The sequence below is a fragment of the Salvelinus namaycush genome, chromosome 11 (assembly GCF_016432855.1).
Source record: "Salvelinus namaycush isolate Seneca chromosome 11, SaNama_1.0, whole genome shotgun sequence".
Taxonomy (NCBI): Eukaryota; Metazoa; Chordata; class Actinopteri; order Salmoniformes; family Salmonidae; genus Salvelinus; species Salvelinus namaycush.
The window spans coordinates 17,643,108-17,666,714 of NC_052317.1; the positions used below are offsets into that span (position 1 = coordinate 17,643,108).

The window sequence follows — 23,607 nt, forward strand, 5'->3', positions numbered from 1 at the left end:
TTTGAAATTGTTTTCTAGGCGATCAAATTATTATTATTTTTTTTTTAAAGCAGAGCTACATATCACCACAAATAATAAAAACACTGCTCGTTAACCATTATTGAGACACCGAGTTACAAATTAACTTTTTTTTTTGTTATACTAGGCCATTACAAAGTGTTTCGCTTAGCACTTGCCTGTGAGAACGGGCAGACAAGACTGCTGGTTGGGGGAGGGTTGGTTCAGGAGAAGGGAGGGGAGTACCACCCAGTGAGATGGGGGTGGGGGTTGTGCTCATAGGAAACAGTTGTGCTGCATGCAAGGCCTCACACCATGCTGTGGGGCCACCCAGTCGCCAGCAGAATTTGTTTATTTTTATTCTTTGGGGAAAATTGTTCAGTGTGAGATGTTTATTAGAGCTTTGATATGTCATGTGTCAGCTTTTGCTTGCAGGGTATGTGTATACACAAGCTGGACTTGTGTATAGTGGAGGTTGGGGTCGAGAAGCAGAAAGGAAGGAGGAAAAAAAGGGAGGTAGAAACAAAGCCCCCACACAGAGTGCTAGGCAGATGTGCATGGGTCATCCACCAGCGGTCTCGGTTGATGTCATGGGGCTAGAACGCAGCTTCGTGGTATGGCATGTATACAAACACAGGGAAACACATTTAAACTTCTTGAAGGAAATTAAAGAGCATTAGCCAAATGGCTGGTTGGTTGATAAATGCTACAAAATAACATATTGGTAAAGACCTTTATTATATTCACAAATCATTTAAACGCTGGACAAATCTCCAGTTTGAATACAAATCCATTTAAAACATGAACTGTTAACATACTTTCACAGAAATCTATGGTATGTAGTGAGAGGCTTTACAAGTTAGAGGTAAGGTTCTTTCATGTACAATTAAATGAAAGTTAGTGGAAGGGAATTTATGCCCAATTGAACAATGAATAGTTACTGCATGATAAAACTTATTAGAACATTATTCCCAAGTGAACAAGTTGAGGGATGTCCCTCTCAGCAATAACCTGATTTGGGCGACATCCTTGCCAGTCGCTCTCCATCAATGGCAGACTGCAATGCCAGGACTGTGTCTGTGAAATAAATAAATAAAAATCAGCCAAGGCCAGTTTTATAAAAGCTAGATGATACTTGGGATCAACCTTGGCTTCAGACCTCAGGTTAGGCTGAGAGTGTGTTGTTGATGGAATTACAAATGTAGCTGGTTTGTTAACACATCCACACACCCAGTAATTTTCTTGCGTAGTCCACAATATCGGTCGCCCCAGCCTCAATGTCATATGATGGCATCTCCATTAGCTTGATAATGTTACTTGCTCCCTGTACAACAGATAAGACAGTGAACTGAGTGATACATTTTTTTAAATAAAATAAAGTCATTACACAGTATCATTCACATTTTTTAACACTACAGTTATTTGTTATTTCAAGTCCAGTTATAGTGATTGACATGAACTTTTCAGCCACTTGTCCTTTGGACAAGTAGGACAGATTTTTTACTTGTCCAAAAGCTCAAGTCACTTGCTCCCTCACCCAAAAAAAGGTCTAACACCATGGACCAAAAAGGTGATTGAAAATTATGTTGTATGATGCAAGAACCACTATACAGAATAACCTTCATTATGATCACTGGTATTGACAATGGTAGGCTGCTGGTCTCTGATCCCAAGTATTATATATCTCCTGCCGTTGAGGCCTTGAGCAAGGCACTTAACCCCCCACAAACTAAAAAACAGCACTGACAGGCTACTTGAGTCCATCAACCCTTTATCTGGAGAGCTACTGGGGGTGCAGGCTTTTGATCCAACCCTGCTTAAACACACCAGACTCAGCTTATCTGTTGAGCAGCTGATTGTTCAATCAGGCCTGGAGCAAAAGCCTGCACCCCCAGTATCTCTCGTGGATTCTCCAGGAGGGTTGGTCACACTGCAACATTATTTTACAATCAAGTACTTTTAGTCTTTATAAAATAATTCCCTCATTCAACGAACTAGGGATCAAATGGCTAAGGTGGACGAGGTAGCTAACAAAAAACGTTTATCTATTGGTAAGGTTACATTTTTCGGTGTTCATGGGAGATCTTGACAGCATAGGAGTTACTTGTCAATTAGGCTATTCTAATAATATTTTGTCAGAATTACATGGCTAGTATTGAATAGTTGAGAATCCTAGCCAATTTTGAGTGCTTGAGAGACGGTTTTAGAACCGGAGTATGCAGCATTGGTTTCATCAACTGTGTTTTGGCCAGTTGCAGTTAAACAATAGTGCCAGTGAAAAGTTTTTTTATGACATGGGACATGACAATAATGCATGCTAACAGCTAAATAGTTAATTAGTGAGATAACCAATTCAAAACATAGTGTAGGTTGGCTGGTTATCATTTAGTTAGTCTGTTGTATGTCATTATTTTACCTGCTGCACAAATGTCTTGCTCGCTCTCTCCTCTGGCATCTGCGCACTGACTCAAACGCAGGTGATGCACACACTGACTTTTCCAGGAGTTTCATTGCTAACCAAAACTTTGCTATAACTGGGCAAATAACTCACTAGCAATTATCAACAAATGTGCAAATGCAGCTAGGCTCATTTTGACCTCAAACACATCTGGCAACTGCATGATTGAAAGACAGCTTGTGCCTGTCAATGCAGGCCTACAATAAATATACTCCGATGCATTCTGCAGAGATTGGGAGGACAGTGAGTAAAACATCACATCTGCAGGACACTGATCTAATTATGATCAGAGTAGCCTAAATGTTTTTTTACATGTTCGCTCAGACAACTTAAATCTATAATCTGCTTGTCCAACATTTTGTTTTACTTGCCCCAGACAAGCATTAATGTCAAGCCCTGCAGTTGCATCAAATTATATTGCAATTCTAGGTCCAGGATGTGTCAAACAAGGAGTCTTATGGACAGGGATATAGGTATACCGTCAACTCCTCGTGCACCCTCTCCTCCAGCTCAGAAACCTGGGATATGGCTTCATACACGTCGGTCATGGGTACAATGGAGTCCTGCAAAGACCACCAAGTTAATAACATGCTCAGTTTAGTACTAATATATATATATTTTTTAAAGGAACTCAGACCGGCTTTAAACTTACTCTTGAAAGTAGTAATAGTAGAACGCACAAGGTGCAATTTCGAAATTGGGTAGTGCATCAGCTCCTCTTGTCATGTCAGCCGTTATTTATAACCAGTCAGAAATGTCCAGATCAAGTAGCCATGTCAGCTAACGTTTTTTTATTTAGTGTTGTAATGTTTTTGTCACCAAAATATCACATGAATACACATTAGACATAGCAAAATGTATATAACTTGCAATAAAACGTTAGCTTTAAACCTGCAAAGTTCTCTCCAACAACAAGAGGGGTGTTTTTAAATTTGACTACACAAGTCAGTTAAGAACAAATTCTTATTTACAACGACTACCTACCCCGGCCAAACCCTAACGACGCTGGGCCAATTGTGCGCCGCCCTATGGGACTCCCAATCATGGCTGGTTGTGATACAGCCTGGAATCGAACCAGGGTCTGTAGTGAAGCCTCTAGCACTGAGATGCAGTGACTTAGACCACTGTGCCACTCAGGGCGTGAACAGTTTGTGTCATGAACAGTGCTTGTGCTTTTAGAAATAGACATGGCATGTGCAGGGGGTGGGCGCGGGATGTTCCCCAACGCTGGACGAGCCCCCCCTACAGTGAAAAAGTTTGGGAACCAGTGCTATAACACACTGAAGAACAGGAAGTATCTGGTATGATCTCTTTTTAAAAACCTCATTAGCACAGTCTGTCCCCTGAGGACCAATCAGGGGTAAGCAACTAAACATGGGTTGCATCTTATTCCCTATATAGCGCTCTAATTTCAACCAGGGACCATGAGCGGCCCAGGGTCTTTTGAGCTCACCTCTTCTGATGAGGAGCTGTCCTCCACTTCCATCTCAATCTTCTTGGGAAGATCCGCATCATTCATCTTTAACGTCCCATTCAGTTCCTTCACTCTAACAATTAATTAAAAGTTACATTTAGACCTACAATTGGAAATATCGATCGATCAATTGTTTTGACAGTACCTGTCTGCATAGCGTAGTGTGTTCACAGTGGAATCGCATGAGGACATTCCAGGAGACACCATTGCAATCTGGAAAATAAGAAATCCAATAAACAAACAATAACATCATGGCCAATATTAGGTCTCCCGTCTAGTAATGTAGGGAGAGGGAAGGCCAATCTTAACTTTGCTTAAATAAAACAATGTCTTTAAAAAAAAAATGGAGCACATTTTCAAGAAGGAAAAGAGGGGGGGACCACCACAGCTTAGCCTGGTCCCAGATCTGTTGGTTCTCGTGACAACTCCATTGCTGTCATTATCAAGCACATGTGCATCTAGAGCTAAAGCCCAAAGAAAGGAGACAAGCCTTACCATGCATGTCCTGGAGTTCTCGCCGATGAAGGAGTCTCGGAGTACCTGTGTCAGCTTGCTCATCCTGAAGGGGATGTGGTGGCTATCCATCCCCAAGGAGCGAATGCATTCCTACAAGGAGAGGAAGGAGCAAGCAGGGTTTAGACTAGGGGTGTCAAACATAAAGATCATATTAAATCCAGCACGTGGGTGCTTTGTGCAAAAAAAAATGTAATCGTTTATTTTCTTTTTATAAAAAGAGAAAAACAATCTCAATTGACACCGAAATGACTAAAACCTAGGGGTGAGCATCTTTCCCATTCAAGACAACTCGATACGCATCTAGGTACATAGGCTCCAATACGATGAACGTTTTGGTTTGAAACGATTCAGTGCGATTTGGTTTGATTAGAGAATGAATCAATGCGATTTGGTTCGATGCACTAACATCTAATTCATTTTCCATTCCAAATCTGCTGCTGGCCCTCCTGAGCTGGATCTGTCCAAGCTGACTTCTCTGCGTGCATAAATGATGCATGTCTATGGCGTATACTACTCTATGTAGGCACCTAATCTGAGCCCATTACCACCAAAACATTTGAATAGAAGACTTGTAACGTTTGACTCTATAATTCAATAAATGACAGAAAAAGGAATCTCATGCTTATCTGAATACTTGTGGCCATTATCACGATGCATGTCATTAATTTCACAATGTAAGAAATCAACATTTGACAATTGCTCTTTTGGATGGCAATTTATGAGAATTCAGTGTAATTAACTTTTACTTTTCTCGGCATAAAACAGTATATCGGCAGACGTATCATATTGGTAAGTTTTAACCCCCAAAATCCGGACACCAAAAATATTGGTCAGGCTCTACTCCGGACCTCAGGGAAGATCGAATGCAGCATGCAAGGCTAAATGAGTTTGACACCCCTGGTTTAGAGTAAGGAGCTGCAGCTCACAGCATGGTTACATTTAGAAAGAAACCCTCCACCAAATTAGCTCTTAATATTCTCAAATCATACACATTTAAACTCTCATTTTGGGTTAAGATTTTTTTTTTTTTTTTTTTTTTACACATTGATACCACTGGTGACATTGCCAACACATTTCTGAAGGGTTTTGCTGTACATACAGGTGGTGCATGCCTGCTATATGATCATATTCACTAGGCACAAAACGGTAGAAAACTGACCGCAGAGGGACTAACTGAACATGTCCCCCCCAAAAAATGGTCAGTTTCCATTTTCCGTTGCAGAACGTTTTGCTACCGCGTGTGCACTAATGAATAGGACTCAGGTAAAAGGGATGTGTAAAGAGTGAGAATGAAAGGACAGTAGGCTAGTAGTTGTATTCACCTTGAGAGCCAGCAGGCTGCGGTTGATCTCGGCCGTCTCTACGAGGGTCTGTCTGTCGCTACTGCGAACGTCAATGCCCCTCTCGTTCCCTGCCAGGTCCACCAGGGAGAACTTCCCGTGCACCTGGTTCCTCCTTCGCAGGATCACCTGCAGGACAGCGTGGGAGCGAGACGAGTTGGCATTGGCTGACGTCTGGCCGGACGTCCTGAGAAAGAGGTGTGTCAGATCATTATTCCCAAGTTATTCACTACGCTAAAGTTAATATACTGGCAGGGGTGAAAGTAAAGTGGTGCGGTCCGTCAATCCGGCAAAAATAAATAGTGGGGGTACACCGTACCGGTAAAACATAAGCCTGTCACAATAATGAACACAAAATGTCAAGAAAACTGTAGGTTAATAAACCATTATTTATCATTACCACATGTCAGAGGCATTAAAAATGTGTGAATAGACTTGAACGGGTGGTATAGTTTACGCTCCAACATGCGATGTGGTTTGACGAGAACATTCACATTTTGCCAAGGCAGAGATGAGTGGCCGAAACCGAAAGGGGACAGCAGTGGAGGCATTAATTCTGTCCTAATGACAATCGCCAAATGTCTTTACACTTGTGTAACATGTCTCTTTCCATTCACCTATTGTTTGGAGGCTTGAAATATGTTGCGAGTGAAGGAACATGCGCGGGTAGTCTAGTAAAAGGAGCCCTTTGAAGTGACTGACATTAAAACAATGTGACTGGTAATACATTTTTAAAAGTCAAATCTTGATGACTAGGCCCACAGAGCTGCTATTGAATGAATATGGATTTTAAATAGGACCTATGATTAGGTTCCACATCAGGCCCACCCATTAGGGTGGCAGTTTGATGTGGGAGGCATTTTCCGACCTAAAAACTGACCAACACATCACATTATTCTGCCCAAAAACAATGACAACTTCTCACCCAGTGGCATTAGGGCTATATAGATGAGCGCTGATGCCGCCCCATGATATGCAGTGCCCACTTTGCCAAAGGCAGGGTGCAAATATTTAGCTTGTCCATGCCCAGTACGCCTCTCCAATGGGTTGTTGGAGAGACGCAGCCCTGCGGTACTCCAGCAAATTCATTTAACATAGGCTAAATTATGTAGCCTACAGTAGAAATAGTATTACCGTATGTGGTTTTTCTGTAGCCCATAGACTGGAGACCAAATATATTACCATGTCACCAGAGACATTTTTTTAATCATTAACTTATGAGGAGAGTGTGCAGGAGAAGGACAACTAAAAAGGCAAACATCAGCTTTGGAGAGGATGTGGCATAATCAGAAGTGGACAGCAAACAGTGCAGAAAATATTTAAACAATAGTCTTCACTTTAATTTCAACTCCACTAACAAGAGGGCTTTGTTGGAGCTTATTTCTTCCTATAAAAAAAATAAAAATAAAGTTGGTCTATCTGTTTGACAGACTCAATTTAGCTATCCATAGATTTGTCAGTATAGCCAAATCCTCCAATACTATCACCATGCACTCAGTATAGACTGAGGACTTGGTGTTTGGTTAATACCAGGACTCTAAATTGAGTGAGGATATGCCATAGCCTTTCTTAAAAGGGCAAAAGGGACTTTATATTTTGAAATAAATAAAATATCCAGATAATAAAAAAGTGTTTTATAACAATGCTTAACTCCATGATGCCTTATGATAGAAACAAGCTTTAAAATGGCCACAAGAGATGTGACTGATGGATATGGGGATATATTGATTAGTTTCTATGACTTTATGAAGCAGCCTTCAATATTTTAGGAGACTAAATGTACTTGGCTCTTTTGTCCCCATTAATTGAGCTTCACTTTCTAAAAAGAGAAGATGCTTAATAATTGAGAAAATCATCAATGTAAATCAGATTGAAAATATTAGGATATGTTATGGATATTGAAGTGATTTAAATAGCCTACTAACCAGATGTGTCAAAAGTAGTTTAAATTTGTAGCACAGGCATATGAATTGGGTTGCTGTTATGTTGCTCTGCTGCCTATTAGGTGAGAAAACAATTGGCCCAAGACCAAACCTACTGCCAGCCCCTGCTGTATCCTACACTACTCTAGTTTAGCAGGGATAGGAGGTGGGCAATTTTGTCTCCTCTAGGGCGGCAGAGCATACAGGGCCGTAATGCCGCAGATTTATTATTATTATTATGTTTATTTTTTAACAGTGCACACACAGGCGGTTCCGTACTGAGAAGAAATGAATGGAGACAGGAACATGCACACCTGTGTAGGCGGAGTAGAACACTTAGAGAAAAGATAAGCAGTGCTCCGATGCAATTCTTTCCTCTTCTGAGAAAGATATTGGTGCCATATGTCAAAAAAACAACCAAAAACACAACACACACGGGTGACAAAGTCAAGAGAGAAAGATAAAGAGGCCTGTTCAGGAGGGCGCAATGTAACAGAACGTTAAGATAGAAAAGTATAATGTAGAACAGATATAATCATCTATCAGAATAGGTAATCATGTCAACCATAAGAATGTTCTTAACTGACTTGCCTAGTTAAAAAAACATTCATTACGCTTCTATATGTAAAGTTCTGAGTGTTTCACCTCACTGAATACACCCTGGGTGGAGTAAAAAAAAAAACTAGTGTGTACCTGCATGCACTGCCCATCTCAATCATCTTGATGACGTCTTCAGCACACGAAATGTACATCTCCTGCAGGCCGACCACCTGGACCTGTTGTTTCTCATCCTCTAGCACTCTCAGCTTGGCCTTCTTGTTCAGCAGATCAAATACCTGAGGAGTAAGCAAATGTGTTAGCAAAATGTCAAATGAGTCTTCTCTACACTTTTGTCCTATTATCATGGAATCTCCACCACAAAAAAATAAATAATAATGTCAACCATCCAAACCACCAAGCTGCTTGAGGAGCACTGAGCTTTTCCTTCTCACCTTGCTGTTGTAGATCTCAAAGAAGGTCACGTAGGGACACAGGTCCAGACTGGAATATCTCCTCTGCTTCAGGAGGGAGAACACATCCTGAGCTGAAGAACAAATAAGAGGAACAAGGAGTTACAGTACACTGAAAGACATCATTGAAGTATGTCCTAAGTAAAGGTTATTCACATATAACCTTCATGTACAAAACCTTTTTCTTTGTATCTAAAATGTGAGGTGGACAGATCTATTCCTTAGTCCTAGATATTTCTCAGATCAGTACTATCAAAATATTTCCTAATCAAATAAGTGAATTGCTCACGTAAACAGGTTAGCAGATGTTATAGCGGGTGCAGCAAAACGCTTGTGGTTCTAGTACCAAAATCTCTATATATATATAAAAAAAAAGAAAGAATCAAAGGATACCTCATAGGGATGTGCATCTTTCCCTTTAAAGACGTTTCAGTTTAAAAAAAAAGACTCGGTTCGATACAATAACATGTTGCATAAACTTCCATTTTCCATTCTAAATTCAAATCTGCTCCTGATGGAGCCCATGAACTAGGCCTCTCTGAACTGACCGTGTCTGGAAATTATTTATAAGTCTATGGTGCATGTAGGCACCGGAGCTGAGCCATAAGGGAAACTGGGTATCTAGCCAGCAGCGTTGCAGTTCTTAACACTCAAACCTCTGTCTTGCCCGTTCACTCTTTCCAAGAGACTGACCAGCTGAATGCCATGATCCCTTATTGATGTCACTTGTTAAATCCACTTGAAATCAGCGTAGATTAAAGGGATTTTTAAGCCTCGAGACAATTGAGACATGGATTGTGTGTGTACGATCGAGAGTGAATGGGAAAGACAAAAGATTTAAGTCCCTTTGAACAGGGTACGGTAGTCGGTGCAAGGCGCACCGGTTTGTGTCAAGAACGGAAATGCTGCTGGGTTTATTAGGAAGGTGTTCTTAATGTTTTGTACACAATCCATGTATTAATTGTCTCAAATCCTTCTTTAACCTGTCTCTTCCCCTTAATCTACACTGATTGAAGTGGATTTAACAGGTGACATCAATAACGGATCATAGCTTTCACCTGGTCAGTCTCATGTAAAGAGCAGGTGTTCCTAATGTTTTGTACTCAGTGTATAGCACAACTTTGGATTTCAGTCTCAAAATCGAATGGTTTAGACCTTTTGGAAGTTGACAGATTCGGAGAGAGCTCATCTTGTTCTCTCGGTTGGACCATGCAGTACGGGTGGCAAAAGTATCCTGCGGCAGATGGCTATATAGGTCTGCTCATATAGGACTATTAAAGTCCCAGTGCGCTACTTTTGTGAACAATATACATATATTTTTTTAATGGTGTGATGCAGCAACCTCAACACCCCTACATCCCACAGCTATGCTTGAAGATCAATGACTGTCAACATAATTACATGCTTAGTTGTCACAGAAAGTAGTAAGAAAGAAATTTAAGCAAAACAATTACGCGAACCCGTGGTTCGTAAAATTTGAATCTATTTTCTAACCGTTGCATGCTACATTTGGATTGGTTAGGAGTCCCAGCCGGATCACTGCTCTCATGTCTTAAACATTTGAACCAGGGACTGATGCGTAACGGTGAATTGTTACATCCCTAATAACTAAGCCAAAAATGTAACGTTGAAGCCAATAGCAGGGAGACATAATGAATTACCTGCCATGGCATAAATCCCATTCGCGCTGTTCTGGCTTTTCCCTGAAAAATCTCCTCCCATTGTCTGGATAGGGTAAAAGATAGGTACAAATTTTACATGACATGTTAAAAAAAATCTGGTGGACTCTGAGACAAAACTGCTCTAGTGTCAGCCTATCAGGTAAACGGTAAGACTTACATGAGTTTTACCACTTCCAGTTTGTCCGTAAGCAAAACAAGTTGCCATCCCACCGTCGAAGATGGTCTGGACAAGAGGCTTGGCAGTGAACCTACCAGTGAAAAATATTGGTATATAACCATCTTGCGAAAACAAGTAATGATGATACAAACTTCATACAAGAGAACATGCTTGCAAAGGGTATTTGAACATTTTTTTTTTTTTTTTTTTTTTAAATCAGCAAAATTGTAAAATAATCCTGATAGAGAAAAACAGAACACCATTGTTTAGAAACCAATAAATGTGAATACCTGTACACTAAGTCATTGGTGGATGACTCGTCAAAGGAGTAGTCAAAATGGAAGACCTGGTTGTCAAGGTACTTTGTCAGGTCCACTTTCTGCTTGGGCTCATGAAGGAGCAGCGTTCCATTACCAGGGATAGAAACCACATCAATATCGTTCTTAGTCACCTCTAAGACAACCACACATAGAAAGTCAACATGAGAAGCAGCTTGGTGGATAAAGGGTCAGTCAGATAAAAGTTTTAGTTTGGTCAATTAAAAGTAAGTAACCTTTATTGTTGAGAGGACGCTTGCGAACACACACACAAATTCTATGAGCTTCAACCTGTGAATCAAGAAGAAAATTACATAGCTGATAAACATTAGTTAAGAAAGGCCTCCCACATTTTAACTCTTCTCCTACATCTTACCAAATCAGACAGAGATAAAGGAAGTACTTCCAAGGTCTCTCTGAACTCTTCAATCATCTGGTAAAACTGCTTGTTCGGTCGGTTTGTGTCTTCAAACTACAGCGAGCAGAAATACATGTAACGGAGAAAGTGATGGGTAGTAGTATTTAATATTGCCAATACATTAGTAAAGGCTTTTAATGTGTCCACAACATCAAATGAAAATAAGAGGAAATTGACAGTAAGTCCGATCTACCTACTGGTATGCATCTACAAAAAGAATTAACACAGGACATGGGCCAATAGTACCAGGTAAACAGACAAACAGTGGCCGTGTCTGAATACCCATATTAGAGTACTACCTACTCAAACTGCAAACTAATTTCGGTGTTTGATCTAGTAGAACCCACTTGTCTTTTCCAAGTCATGTGTTTGGCAACAGCTGATAATCAGATAAATTGAAACGCCGTACCAAATTAACAAATGACGAAGTCATAGCAAGTGCACATTAGGAGTACCATTTTCAAAATTTCACATAGTATAACATTTTCTTTTCTCGCATACCATTTAGTCATGACCTCGACTAACCTGTACCCGAACATTGACTTGGTACCGGTAGCCCCTGTATATAGCCTCGTTATTGTTATGTACTTTTATTGTGTTACTTTCTATTTTGCAAATATTTTTTCAACTCTATTTCTTGAACTGCATTGTTGGTTAAGGGCTTTTAAGTAACATTTCACAGTAAGGTCTACACTGTTGTATTCGGCGCATGTGAAAAATAAAATTTGATTTGACTAATATGGGTATTCGGACATGGCCACTGTCTCATGTGATCAATTCTCTTACTTTTCCTTTCTTGGGCACCATGTCCAAGCTCTTGACTGCATGGGACAATCTTTTGTTCACTGGTTTGCTCATGTCTTGGGGTAGCACTGATCTCCTTCTGCCTGAAAGAGTGAAGTATCTAATGTGATGAAGATGCTCACAAAAGATAGCAGGGCGTCTCATACTAGGATCAGGTCCCCCGGTCTATTTAATCTTATTCATTGTGATCTACAAGGCAAAACTGATCCTAGATCAGCACTCCTCTTCTGATGCAATATAAAAATACAGGCCCAGGGAAATAAACAGTGATGTGTGTGACTCAAAGCTCACTTGAGGTGACTGAGGAAACACTCTTGGCCTCATTCTCCTTCAGGGCCTCGTTGACTGGGGGCAGAACAGCAGTCGGTCTCTGACTGTTCCTTTTCCTCTCTCGGTTGGGCACACCTGGAAAATGAAGCATGATGACAAAGGTGAATATCAAGAGGTCTTCGAGTCACTGAGTGAAGCATTCAGAGGGTAATGGGATAAATTATGCCAGTATGTTTGTGCCTTCATGCCAACTCCTTGTCACACCAAACAAAGGCTTGATAATGACTGCAATGGAGTTGGCAAGAGCACAAACAGATCTGGGACCAGGCTATAGGGGAAAGGCAATAAGTCAGAAATCATTGAGGCACCCCCCACCTGAAGCTTTGAGGACAGAGGGTGGATACTCTGAAGACAGGGAGTCATGCTTAGTCTTAGCAGCAAGCTCAGAGACAGGAGCAAGGGTCCGGAACAAGCATGTCTGCCGTGTAGACTTTCTTGGAAGTGGAACTGAGAGGAAATTAGTAATTTAACTACAGTTAAATGAAGTAGATTAATAACTCCTGTTCATCATCCTACTGATCCCAACACTAGACACCAAACCATCAAAATTATGATTTATATGTAGTCCTACTAAACAGATGGCCACCTTCATACCACCACTAATAAGTGGGTTCAATTTTAGTTGGGTGAATCTGGCATGCCATAATCAAATGAGAATTGCAGCAAATGCATTACTTTTGATTTCAACATAAGCTGTAAAACAGAGATGAAGCTGAAACAGTGCCGTGTTAAAAAGAGAAAAGCAGACAGTAGCTTTGGGAACGACTTCAGTGCTTATTAGAAAAAATTGTGGCGAGTTTGTGGAAACAAAAACACTAGTATGCTAAGAAATAAGATCCAAATCACAGAGTCTGCATTTCACTAGGAAGAGTGATAGTACACTTACACAAACTGCTTAGGGTCACTATTCGAATTATAGACATATTTACACGGTCTTTTGGAACCCATCACATAAGGAACCTTTGTCACAAAATGGCATTCTATACTGAACAAAAATAAAAACACAAGTGTTGGTCCCATGTTTCATGAGCTGAAATAAAATATCCCATACATTTGTCACATGCACAATTTTGTGCAGAAATGTGTTTACATACCTGTTAGTGAGCATTTATCATTTGCCAAGATAATCCATCTACTTGACAGGTGTGGCATATCAAGAAGCAAATTAAACAGCATTTTATCATTACACAGGTGCACCTTGTGCTGGGGGCAATAAAAGGCCACTAAAATGTGCAGTTATGTCACACAACACAATACCACCAATGTCTCAAGTTGAGGGAGCATGCATTAGGCATGCTGACTGCAGGAATGTCTACCAGAGTGGTTGCCAGAGAATTGTAATGTTAACTTATCTACCATAAGCTGCCTCCAACAGCATTTTAGAGAATTTGGTAGTACGTCCAACCGGCGTCACAACTGTAGACCATGCCAGCCTTGGATCTCCACATTCGGCTTCTTCGCCTGCGGGGATTGTCTGAGACAAGCCACCCGGACAGCTCATGAAACTGAGTATTTCTGTCTGTAATAAAGCCCTTTTGTGGGGGAAAACATTCCGATTGGCTGGGCCTGGCTCCCCAATGGGTGGGCCATGGCTGTGCCCCTGCCCAGTCATGTGAAATCCATAGATTAGGGCCTAATGAATGTCAATTGACTGATTTCCTTATATGAACTGTAACTCAGTAAAATCGTTGCATTTATATTTTTGTTCAGTATAGTTTACAGGTAACTGCCAAAATAAATGAAACACCAACATAGTGTCTTAGAGACGTTGGGCCACCACGAGCCAGAACAGCTTCAATGCCCCTTGGCATAGGTTCTATAAGTGTCTGGAACTATATTGGATAAATGCAACACCATTCTTCCACGAGAAATACCATAATTTAGTGTTTTACATTCTAGTTGGAAACAGTACACGCCACATGATTATACTCTACATTAGTTAATAAGTTATGTACAGAAAACATACATACTTTTGAAACAAGGGCATGTCCACTCAACCCCACTAGTAAGTAAAGACAAGAGTAAAATTGTGCACCTGAAGATAGAACCACATAATGGCCTGTATCTTCAAATCAAGGTATCAGGCTGCCCACAGGGAGCCCCATTCCGATATTTTGCCCAATTATTAGCCAAAAATCTGATTGGCCAAAATACCAATTAGTGTCAGAAGATCAGAATTTGGTTGCCTGTGTAAACAGCCTAAGTGTGTGTGGAAATAGGCCGATATGATGTGATTCCATCTCATATAAAGTGATTTAGCATATGATTTGCTTAGAGAAGAACATGCATTGCATGCAAACCTGTCTCCTCAGGAGGACCCGCTGGAGTAGAAGCTTATGAAGGAAATATCCATAATTAAACCATCATACACACACACACCGATGAAATCCACACTTAAGACATACTAGAACTAGGCAAAAATCACTTACGACTGGAAGGAGCAGGGACCCCGGATGAACGAAGACGGCTTTCAAATTTCTGGAGAAAAATCACAGGCAAACATTGCTCCTGACGTTAGGACCACAAACTTTCAAATGAATGCACTTTGAACTTTAAGTTCCTAGGTCCATCCCTAGAGTACGCTTACCTTCTCTGGAGGCGCAGGTATACTAGTTGGTTTCATGTGCTCAAACAGCTCTTCGTTCAGGGACCATAATTCATTAATTTCAAGCTAAAGAGCAGGAATGTCAACAATCAGTTTCAGTTGACAAGACTTACAGCACATAGTATCTTTCATTGATCTAGATATGCTAACGTCTTAGTATTTTGATAATTATTGCACTGTTGATATGTCAGCAGTAAAGTTTAAGATGAAACATTTTCAGTACAAAGCAAGAAGTGTGACGATGCAAAATGCATTATCATGACACTTGCTGAATTGTACTCTAACATAACGGGCTAATCTCCACAGTGAAGGAAGTTCACCACAGAGTGGAGTTTAGTCCAATATCTGTACAGGGATGCAAACTGGTGAGGGCCCAAAAAGGTGACACTTTTTTTTGCACTGAAACATGTAAAAGAAATCCCTGCTAGGGGTAAATACAGGTTAACTAATTAAACAAAGAAAATTATATACATGATCAGTATGTGTGTAAAATAAGTGGTTAATGTGAACCTAACTCACAACTAAACAAATGTAGAGAAAGCAATCCAATGTTATTTGTTGCCTAGCCTTCACTGCAAATGACACTCAAGCCTTGAGAAAAAAACAATTCACTAAAATTGCTGTTAGCCATGACAGCCTTTATAATAGAACGCTTGTGGCACTTGGGGAAAAAAAACATCTTAAGTAGAAATTGATCAAGTGCACAAGGCTACATGTGTGCAAAAATAACATTCACAGAGTAAAAACATTTAATAACCCCCCTCACACACGTGTTACTGTCAAGTTCAACCCAACAAAAGCAATATCTTTGGGCTACACTGCATTGCACACTTTCTGCCTGTGAACATCTGTTCTACAATGTGCAAGCAGAGCATAATACCCTTTGTTGGCATAATTGATCTCTTTCAGTACACCTGGCATAACTCTTTTAATCCACTGTATTGAAAACGTGAGAAAGAGGGAAAGTGTGTGGTGTTCCTTTCATCTAGTGGCATCCAGTTTAAGCCAGGCCCAGCTCCACTTGTTTAAAAAGCAACATCATATTTTCACCTAATTCTCTCATTCTGAAAATTAACCACATTCTGTAAAGGGAAAACATTACTTTGTTAGCTAATGAACACGTCACAGATTGCCAGTGTCCAGTAAGCAACTAACACGTTATAATTTGAGGAACGGGGTTGTGCCGAAAATCTCCCCTCTGCCAGAATTCTCCCCACTTTCACGTGAAAGCGCACACTCAATTCCTTGTTGCGACTTGGTTGCTAGTTGAGATTTCTGCCCTTCACTCTGTTGTCAGTTTAGCCAACATTTCACTTATCTTAGTAGCAGAAAGCTTTTTTTTGTGTCCTTCAATGCAGCTGACAATGATCACGTTAGGCTGCGTTTCATTTTATATGCCGGTTTGATCGCGGGGGAGGCACTAGTAAGGTCTGCAGTTTTCGGTTTGGCTATTAGTCTATAAATAAATCTCTTTGCCAAATTGAAATGTTTATTGCCTGCCTACATTTTACTCCCTCTATGTTTAATACAACACACAATTATTCATTTTGGTTGCCTATCCTGACATGAAGTTTGTTATGACAAAAATAAGGAAATTAGAAGGGGGGGGGGGTTTCGGCAAGGTCATTTTCTTGCCTGACGAAATCATCAAATTAATCAAATGAAGAAATGAGTGTGCGCATTCTGCAAACGGGGGGTTTCGGCACAACCGCAAGGAGTCGTATAACGTTACCAGTTAATATAATAGCGAATTGTTTAGGTTACTAACGTTAGCTGTCTGACTTCATTAGCCAGCTAATTTTCACACCATGAACTCAATTATTTGATCAGTAAAGTTGGCTCTCGCTCAACATTTTTCTGGCTAGCAAATGACGTAGGTCACCTATTTCCGATTCAAAACGGTGAATTTCGCCAAAAGGTGACTAGTTTGCATCCCTGAATCTGTAACATAGATAAGGCACTTGTCTCGCTCTCGAGCCACTTACCTCTTTTCCCCTGCATACAGATTTCTCAAACCATTCAACCGTTACAGTACGCTTTGTGGAATCCACAGATTTGACATTTGCAGGATGCACTCGCCCTGTAAAACACATTTAGAAGTAGTAATATCATGTAAATTACACCCCGTTTGCTAGGCCACACCAACACCCTAGACCAGAGCTACAGTTCTCTCAGAAAGTATTCACACCCATTGACGTTTTCTACATGTGTTAGACAGAATTTTAAATTGATATGTTGTCACTGGCCTACACAAAATACCCCATAATGTCAAAGTGTAATTATGTTTTACAAATTAATACAAAAATAAAGCTTAAACTTCAAGTCAATAAGTATTCAACCCCTGTAAAGTCAAGAGTAAATAAGTGCTTAACAAGTCACATAAGTTGCATGGACTCACTGTGTGTAGTGTTTAACAAAGGTGTAAAGTATTTAAGTAGTAGTTTCAAGTATTTTTTACTTAAGTAGTTTGTGGTATTTACATTTGACAACTTTTACTTCACTACATTCCTAAAGAAAATGATATACTTTTTACTCCATACATTTTCCCTGACACCCAAAAGTACTCTTTACATTTTGAATACTTAGCAGGACAGGAAAATGGTTTAATTCACACACTTATCAAGAGAACATCCCTGGTCATCCCTACTGCTCTGATCTGGCGGACTCACTAAACACATGCTTTGTAAATTATGTCTGAGTGTTGGAGCGTGCCCCTGGCTATCCGTAAATTTAAAAAATAAAATAGTGCCGTCTGATTTGATTAATAAGGAATTTGAAATTATTTATACTTGTGTATATTTTAGGGCCATTTGACCAAGGAGAGTGATGGTGCTGCATCCTGGCCTCCACAATCGAGATTGTTTGGGATGAGTCCGTATCTGATGTGACCACCATTTGCCTCATGCAGCATGACACATCTCCGTTATAGAGTTGATCAGGCTGTTGATTGTGGCCTGTGGAATATCGTCCCACTCCTCTTCAATGGCTGTGTGAAGTTGCTGGATATTGGTGGGAACTGGAACACGCTGTAGTACACATCGATCCAGAGCATCCCAAACATGCTCAATGAGTGACATCTGTAGAGAATGCAGGCCATATGGAAGATATGGGACATTTTCACCTTCCAGGAATTGTGTATAGATCCTTGCGACATGGAGCAGTGCATTATCATGCTGAAACATGAGGTGATGGCGGCATATGAATGGCACAACAATGGGACTCAGGATCTTGTCACGGTATCCATGTGCAATCAAATTGCCAACGAATAAAATGCTATTGTGTTTGTTGTCCCGAGCTTATGCCTTCCCAAACCATAACCCCACCATGGGGCACTCCCCGTCGCGGACCAGGATGTCTTGCTCTCAGACAGACTAAACAACTTCTTTGCTCGCTTTGAGGACAATACAGTGCCACTGACAAGGCCCGCTACCAAAACCTGTGGACTCTCCTTCACTGCAGCCGACGTGAGTAAAACATTTAAACGTGTTAACCCTCGCAAGACTGCAGGCCCAGATGGCATCCCCAGCCGCGTCCTCAGAGCATGCGCAGACCAGCTGGCTGGTGTGTTTACGGACATATTCAATCAATCCGTATCCCAGTCTGCTGTTCCCACATGCTTCAAGAGGGCCACCATTGTTCCTGTTCCCAAGAAAGCTAAGGTAACTGAGCTAAACGACTACCGCCCCGTAGCACTCACTTCCGTCATCATGAAGTGCTTTGAGAGACTAGTCAAGGACCATATCACCTCCACCCTACCTGACACCCTAGACCCACTCCAATTTGCTTACCACCCCAATAGGTCCACAGACGACGCAATCGCAATCACACTGCCCTAACCCATCTGGACAAGAGGAATACCTATGCGAGAATTCTGTTTATCGACTACAGCTCAGCATTTAACACCATAGTACCCTCCAAACTCGCCATCAAGCTCGAGACCCTGGATCGACCCCGCCCTGTGCAACTGGGTACTGGACTTCCTGACGGGCCGCCCCCAGGTGGTGAGGGTAGGTAACAACATCCCCACCCCACTGATCCTCAACACTGGGGCCCCACAAGGGTGCGTTCTGAGCCCTCTCCTGTACTCCCTGTTCACCCACGACTGCGTGGCCATGCACACCGCCAACTCAATCATCAAGTTTGCAGACGACACTACAGTGGTAGGCTTGATTACCAACAACGACGAGACGGCCTACAGGGAGGTGGTGAGGGCCCTCGGAGTGTGGTGTCAGGAAAATAACCTCACACTCAACAAAGGAGATGATCGTGGACTTCAGGAAACAGCAGAGGGAGCACCCCCCTATCCACATCGACGGGACAGTAGTGGAGAGGGTAGAAAGTTAAGTTCCTTGGCGTACACATCACGGACAAACTGAATTGGTCCACCCACACAGACAGCGTTGTCGGAACTAGAAGCACAAGCATTTCGCTACACTCGCATTAACATCTGCTAACCATGTGTATGTGACAAATAAAATTTGATTTGATGTCAACATCAGTAAACCGCTCGCCCACACAACGCCATACACACAGTCTGCCCGGTACAGTTGAAACCTGGATTCATCCTGTAGAGCACACTTCTCCAGCGTGCCAGTGGCCATCAAAGGTGAGCATTTGCCCACTGAAGTCAGTTATGACGCTGAACCTTTTATTGTCCCCAGCACAAGGTTCACCTGTGTAATGATCATGCTTTTTAATCAACTTCTTGATATGCCACACCTGCCAGGTGGATGGATTATTTTGGCTATGGAGAAATGCCCACCAACAGGGATGTAAAGAGAAAACCGCTTTTTGTGCATATGGAAAATATCTGATATTTTATTTCAGTTAATGAAACCAACACTTTACATGTTGTTCAGTGTAACGTTAGGTCACCTAACTTTATCACTACACCGGCCATAACTAGTAAAAACAATTTAAATAATTGCTTTATTATCCTATAGCTAGCTGTGTCTACTAGCAGCTAACTTAACCACACAAGTAACGTTAATCGCACATGCACCAATACTTTTTTCGATTAACTTGAGTGGCATTCAAGTACCTAATTCAATTCGTCGAGTTTTGTAAATTATTCACGTATAATTTACTGACATGCGTTAAAGTGTATTACAACAAATAATGTTGTTCATATTAGCTAGGTAACGTTATCATTTGGGAGGTAAATCTGGCTAACTGCAACACTAACAAGCGAAATAAACAAACCTAGCTAACAATTCCTTAAGCTAGCCAAATTAGCTTACCATCGCTTCTTTGGATGTTGACTGAAAGCCCAACAAGAAGGTTCGCCATAGCTGAATCCATGTTAATGCGTAAACTCACTTGCCGAGTTTGTAAAAGTTATTTACATACAACCTAACGTTAGCTGGCTACAGTCAAGCACCAAACAAATCCCAATCAACCGCCAAACGTTTGAAATCCGTGTCTCGTCAGCGGATGAAGTAGAAAAGGGCGATGCTGATTGAAGCAAGGGCGTTCTCAAAGACTGTCTATCAGAAAAAGTAGCTCGGTAGCCATATAGCTATGTGGTATTATTGCATTTTTTTTATTAAGCTCAGTGAGTATAACCAATAACGATACATTTGAACGAATATAGTTAGGACATAGTGAAACATTGTTTGCATTTCCTGTTTTAAATACAGGTATATGATGCAATGTCATACATAACCACAGTGTGGCAGTAGCTAGCTACTATACAATTTGGAACCTCTGTAGCTACCAATTGGCATGTTTGTTTGGAACCTCAATAATCAACAATTTGTTACTTTGACTCATTGCAAAGACACTCATTATTTGCTTATTATGTTAGTGTAATAAGTGCATCGGCCTACAGTCTTGAGCTTGATACTCCCAGCCCTGCCTGACCCCCCCAAATGTTTTTGGGATTTGCCTTATGAGGACATCATTACCTTTTTCAGTGTGAATTGAGGGTAGTTACTTTATCTGCCATTTTATCCAGTTGTTTGGGATAATACAGTCATTTTGTTGGGCAATATGGGCAAACTAAAGTGCTACAGTTTGTTCTCTCCTTTATTTGTGGGTGGGTTTGAAAAAATAACTAGCCTAATCCATACTTAAAAGTGGTTATAAAAAACTATTTACCAATACAGAATGGCCAGGTTACAAACCATGAAAACATATTTCCCCTGAGATCAACTAACTGTGGATGATAACCTTATGAGTCTAGATTAGAGGTAGATTAGACTCTATCAAAACTGAACCTGGCCAGAGTAGACATATTGTAGCTAAGATTGGGAACAGATGGACTGCGTTTTCCCTGTCAAACCCTCACTGACATGAGTTACAGTATTGTTTACTTCATTGAGCTCAATGAGCTGTGATGATATTGTAAACAGAGTTAGTGATTGCAAATGTGTCTAATAAGTGTATAATTGCATTCAACCTCCCAATTTATTAATGCATTGCTTTTATTGTCAGAAACCACAGAATTCCATGTCTGCAGCTGCACCCAGACAGCCTATGATGCTCATATAGCATTAACTTTATGCAATGTATTTATGGATAGTATAGCTCAGCATGATGCTCAACTGCTCTGGTCATTGAAGCACATGCTCTCTCCTGCAAACCAAATGTAATGAATACACAAAGAAATAACATGACGAGGATAAATCTAATAATCAACAAAAGAAGCCCTGTTTTACTCCTCGACGTTCATAAAACTAATGATTATGACTCTAAATGAAATAGGTTGCATTATATTACAGTTAGTTAGTGGATTGATTAGTCAATAAATTAAGTCTGAGCTGTAGACGTGTGTGATCTATAACTCAGTCACAGGCAAATATTTACACTGCTTCTGTGTGTGAGTGCACAGGGAGTCTGACAGGATGTGCAAGGACTTCAGTGAAGTACAGTAACAGCAGTGATGTGTGGCCACATGCATGATCTGTTGTTCCCATCATGCCATGGGAAGTAGCCATCTACATTGGCCTTGGCGGGGTGTTGTGTGTGTGAGTCACTCTCTTGTTTTGTTTTTTAAATGTATTTAACCTTTATTTAGCTAGGCAAGTCAGTTAAGAACAAATTCTTATTTACAATGGCGGCCTACACCAGCCAAACCTGGACAATGCTGGGCCAATTGTGCACCACCCTATGGGACTCCCAATCATGGCCGGTTGTGATACAACCTGTAATTGAACCAGGGTGTCTGTAGTGACACCTCAAGCACTGAGATGCAGTGCCTTAGACCGCTGCACCACTCAGGAGCCCTTGTATGATGGATGATATCCGTAGAAATGACCACACCCATTGAAATGTCACCTTCAAATCTTCAAGCTACAGTAGTTATACGGTATGACCCCTTCACTTCCTCTAATAGTACTTCAAGTTGATCAAAAAATATATTAAATTCCAGTCTTAGAAGAATGACAGATACTCGAATGACTGCTAGAAAATAAATATTGTTGTTTGGGGTGAAGAGTGTGTGAGGAAGTTCCTTTTCCCACTTCAAGTGCTGTAGGCCTATTCTGTGAGGTAGCATTGAATGGCTGTAAGTGTAAAAAGTGTTGTGCAACGATATTGACCAGGGGTTTATGATTCACCACTCCTGCTGAGGTGGGAATAGGTTTGTTTTGGGAAGAGTATGAGGAGAAAGGATATGTCCCAAATGGCACCCTAATCCCTATGTAGTGCACTACTTTTGACTATAGCTCATGCCCTGGTCAAAAGTAGTGCACTTCATAGGGAACAGGGTAACATTTGGGACACCCTGATGCCTGAAGTGGTGTGAATGAACCTTACAAAACCCTGTGAACAAAACCAGCCAGTGTGATCTGAGTACTTACTTCTGTGTCTTATAACTGGTTTAGGCCCAGAATGCTAAACCAGCTTTCTATGACAAAATTAAGCCATATAAAATATTCTGCACACAATACAGTAAAAACTCAAGGGATTCTACTCAGGGTTCTTTCACTGACATAAATACACACAAGAGGTAGATTCTTATGATTGCCGAAGCAGAGCCAGTAGCAGAGCCTGTGATTTCATGAATCTTAAACTCGTCTTTTTAGTGGATTTTGTGACCATGAAAGACGACAGTTGTTCTTTCATTACAGTTCGGTTTTGCGTGAGAACTGAGAAGGGAGATGTATTGATAGACCAAAATAGGTTATGTTTCTACTAAATCTGCACGAGGCCTATAAGACAAAGTTCCCCCAACCACCCTCTCTTGTACACATTTTTCTCTGACACCATCGGAAGATGAGACATTGAAGACAAACCTGATCACTCAACAGAAAATATTAGTTTTTCTTTCCTGTTTCCGTTTTATTGGATTTCTCCACAGTTCGATTGATTCCTTCCAACCCCTAAAGACAAAGACAGATTGCTTCTTTATTGCTGACTAACCTATGTGCTGGTGGTTGATGACTGACAAAGGCAAGAGCGAGGCCAGGGTCCGTATCCATAAAGCGTCTCAGAATAGGAGTGCTGATCTAGGATCAGTTTGGCCTTTCAGATCATAATTGATAAGATTATCTGGACAGGTGGGTCCTGATCCTTGATCAGCTCTCCTACTCTGAGATGCTTTGTGGATACAGGCCCAGATCCAACTCTGGTGCT

General features: G+C 41.0%; 1 protein-coding gene across 5 annotated transcripts; it reads right to left on the bottom strand.

The window, feature by feature from the left end:
* Positions 1–716: 716 nt before the first annotated feature.
* On the bottom strand, positions 717–20,581 carry LOC120055535 (kinesin-like protein KIF2C). Of its 5 annotated transcripts, XM_039003395.1 has the most exons (22): positions 20,271–20,581; positions 17,016–17,110; positions 15,013–15,096; positions 14,855–14,903; positions 14,726–14,758; positions 12,741–12,872; positions 12,387–12,500; positions 12,078–12,178; positions 11,250–11,345; positions 11,110–11,164; positions 10,847–11,009; positions 10,557–10,647; positions 10,379–10,442; positions 8,700–8,791; positions 8,401–8,543; positions 5,768–5,972; positions 4,425–4,535; positions 4,075–4,142; positions 3,909–4,002; positions 2,935–3,018; positions 1,228–1,321; positions 717–1,074 (listed from the first exon to the last, which is right to left on the bottom strand). In XM_039003395.1, exons 1-22 carry the CDS (start codon positions 20,329–20,331, stop codon positions 998–1,000), a joined length of 2,106 nt encoding a protein of 701 aa, XP_038859323.1. In that variant the 5' UTR covers positions 20,332–20,581; the 3' UTR covers positions 717–997. The 5 variants fall into 5 exon arrangements, with proteins under 5 accessions (XP_038859323.1, XP_038859324.1, XP_038859326.1 ...); XM_039003396.1 differs by lacking the exon at positions 14,726–14,758; XM_039003398.1 differs by lacking the exon at positions 12,741–12,872 and having other exon boundaries at positions 20,271–20,580.
* Positions 20,582–23,607: the final 3,026 nt, after the last annotated feature.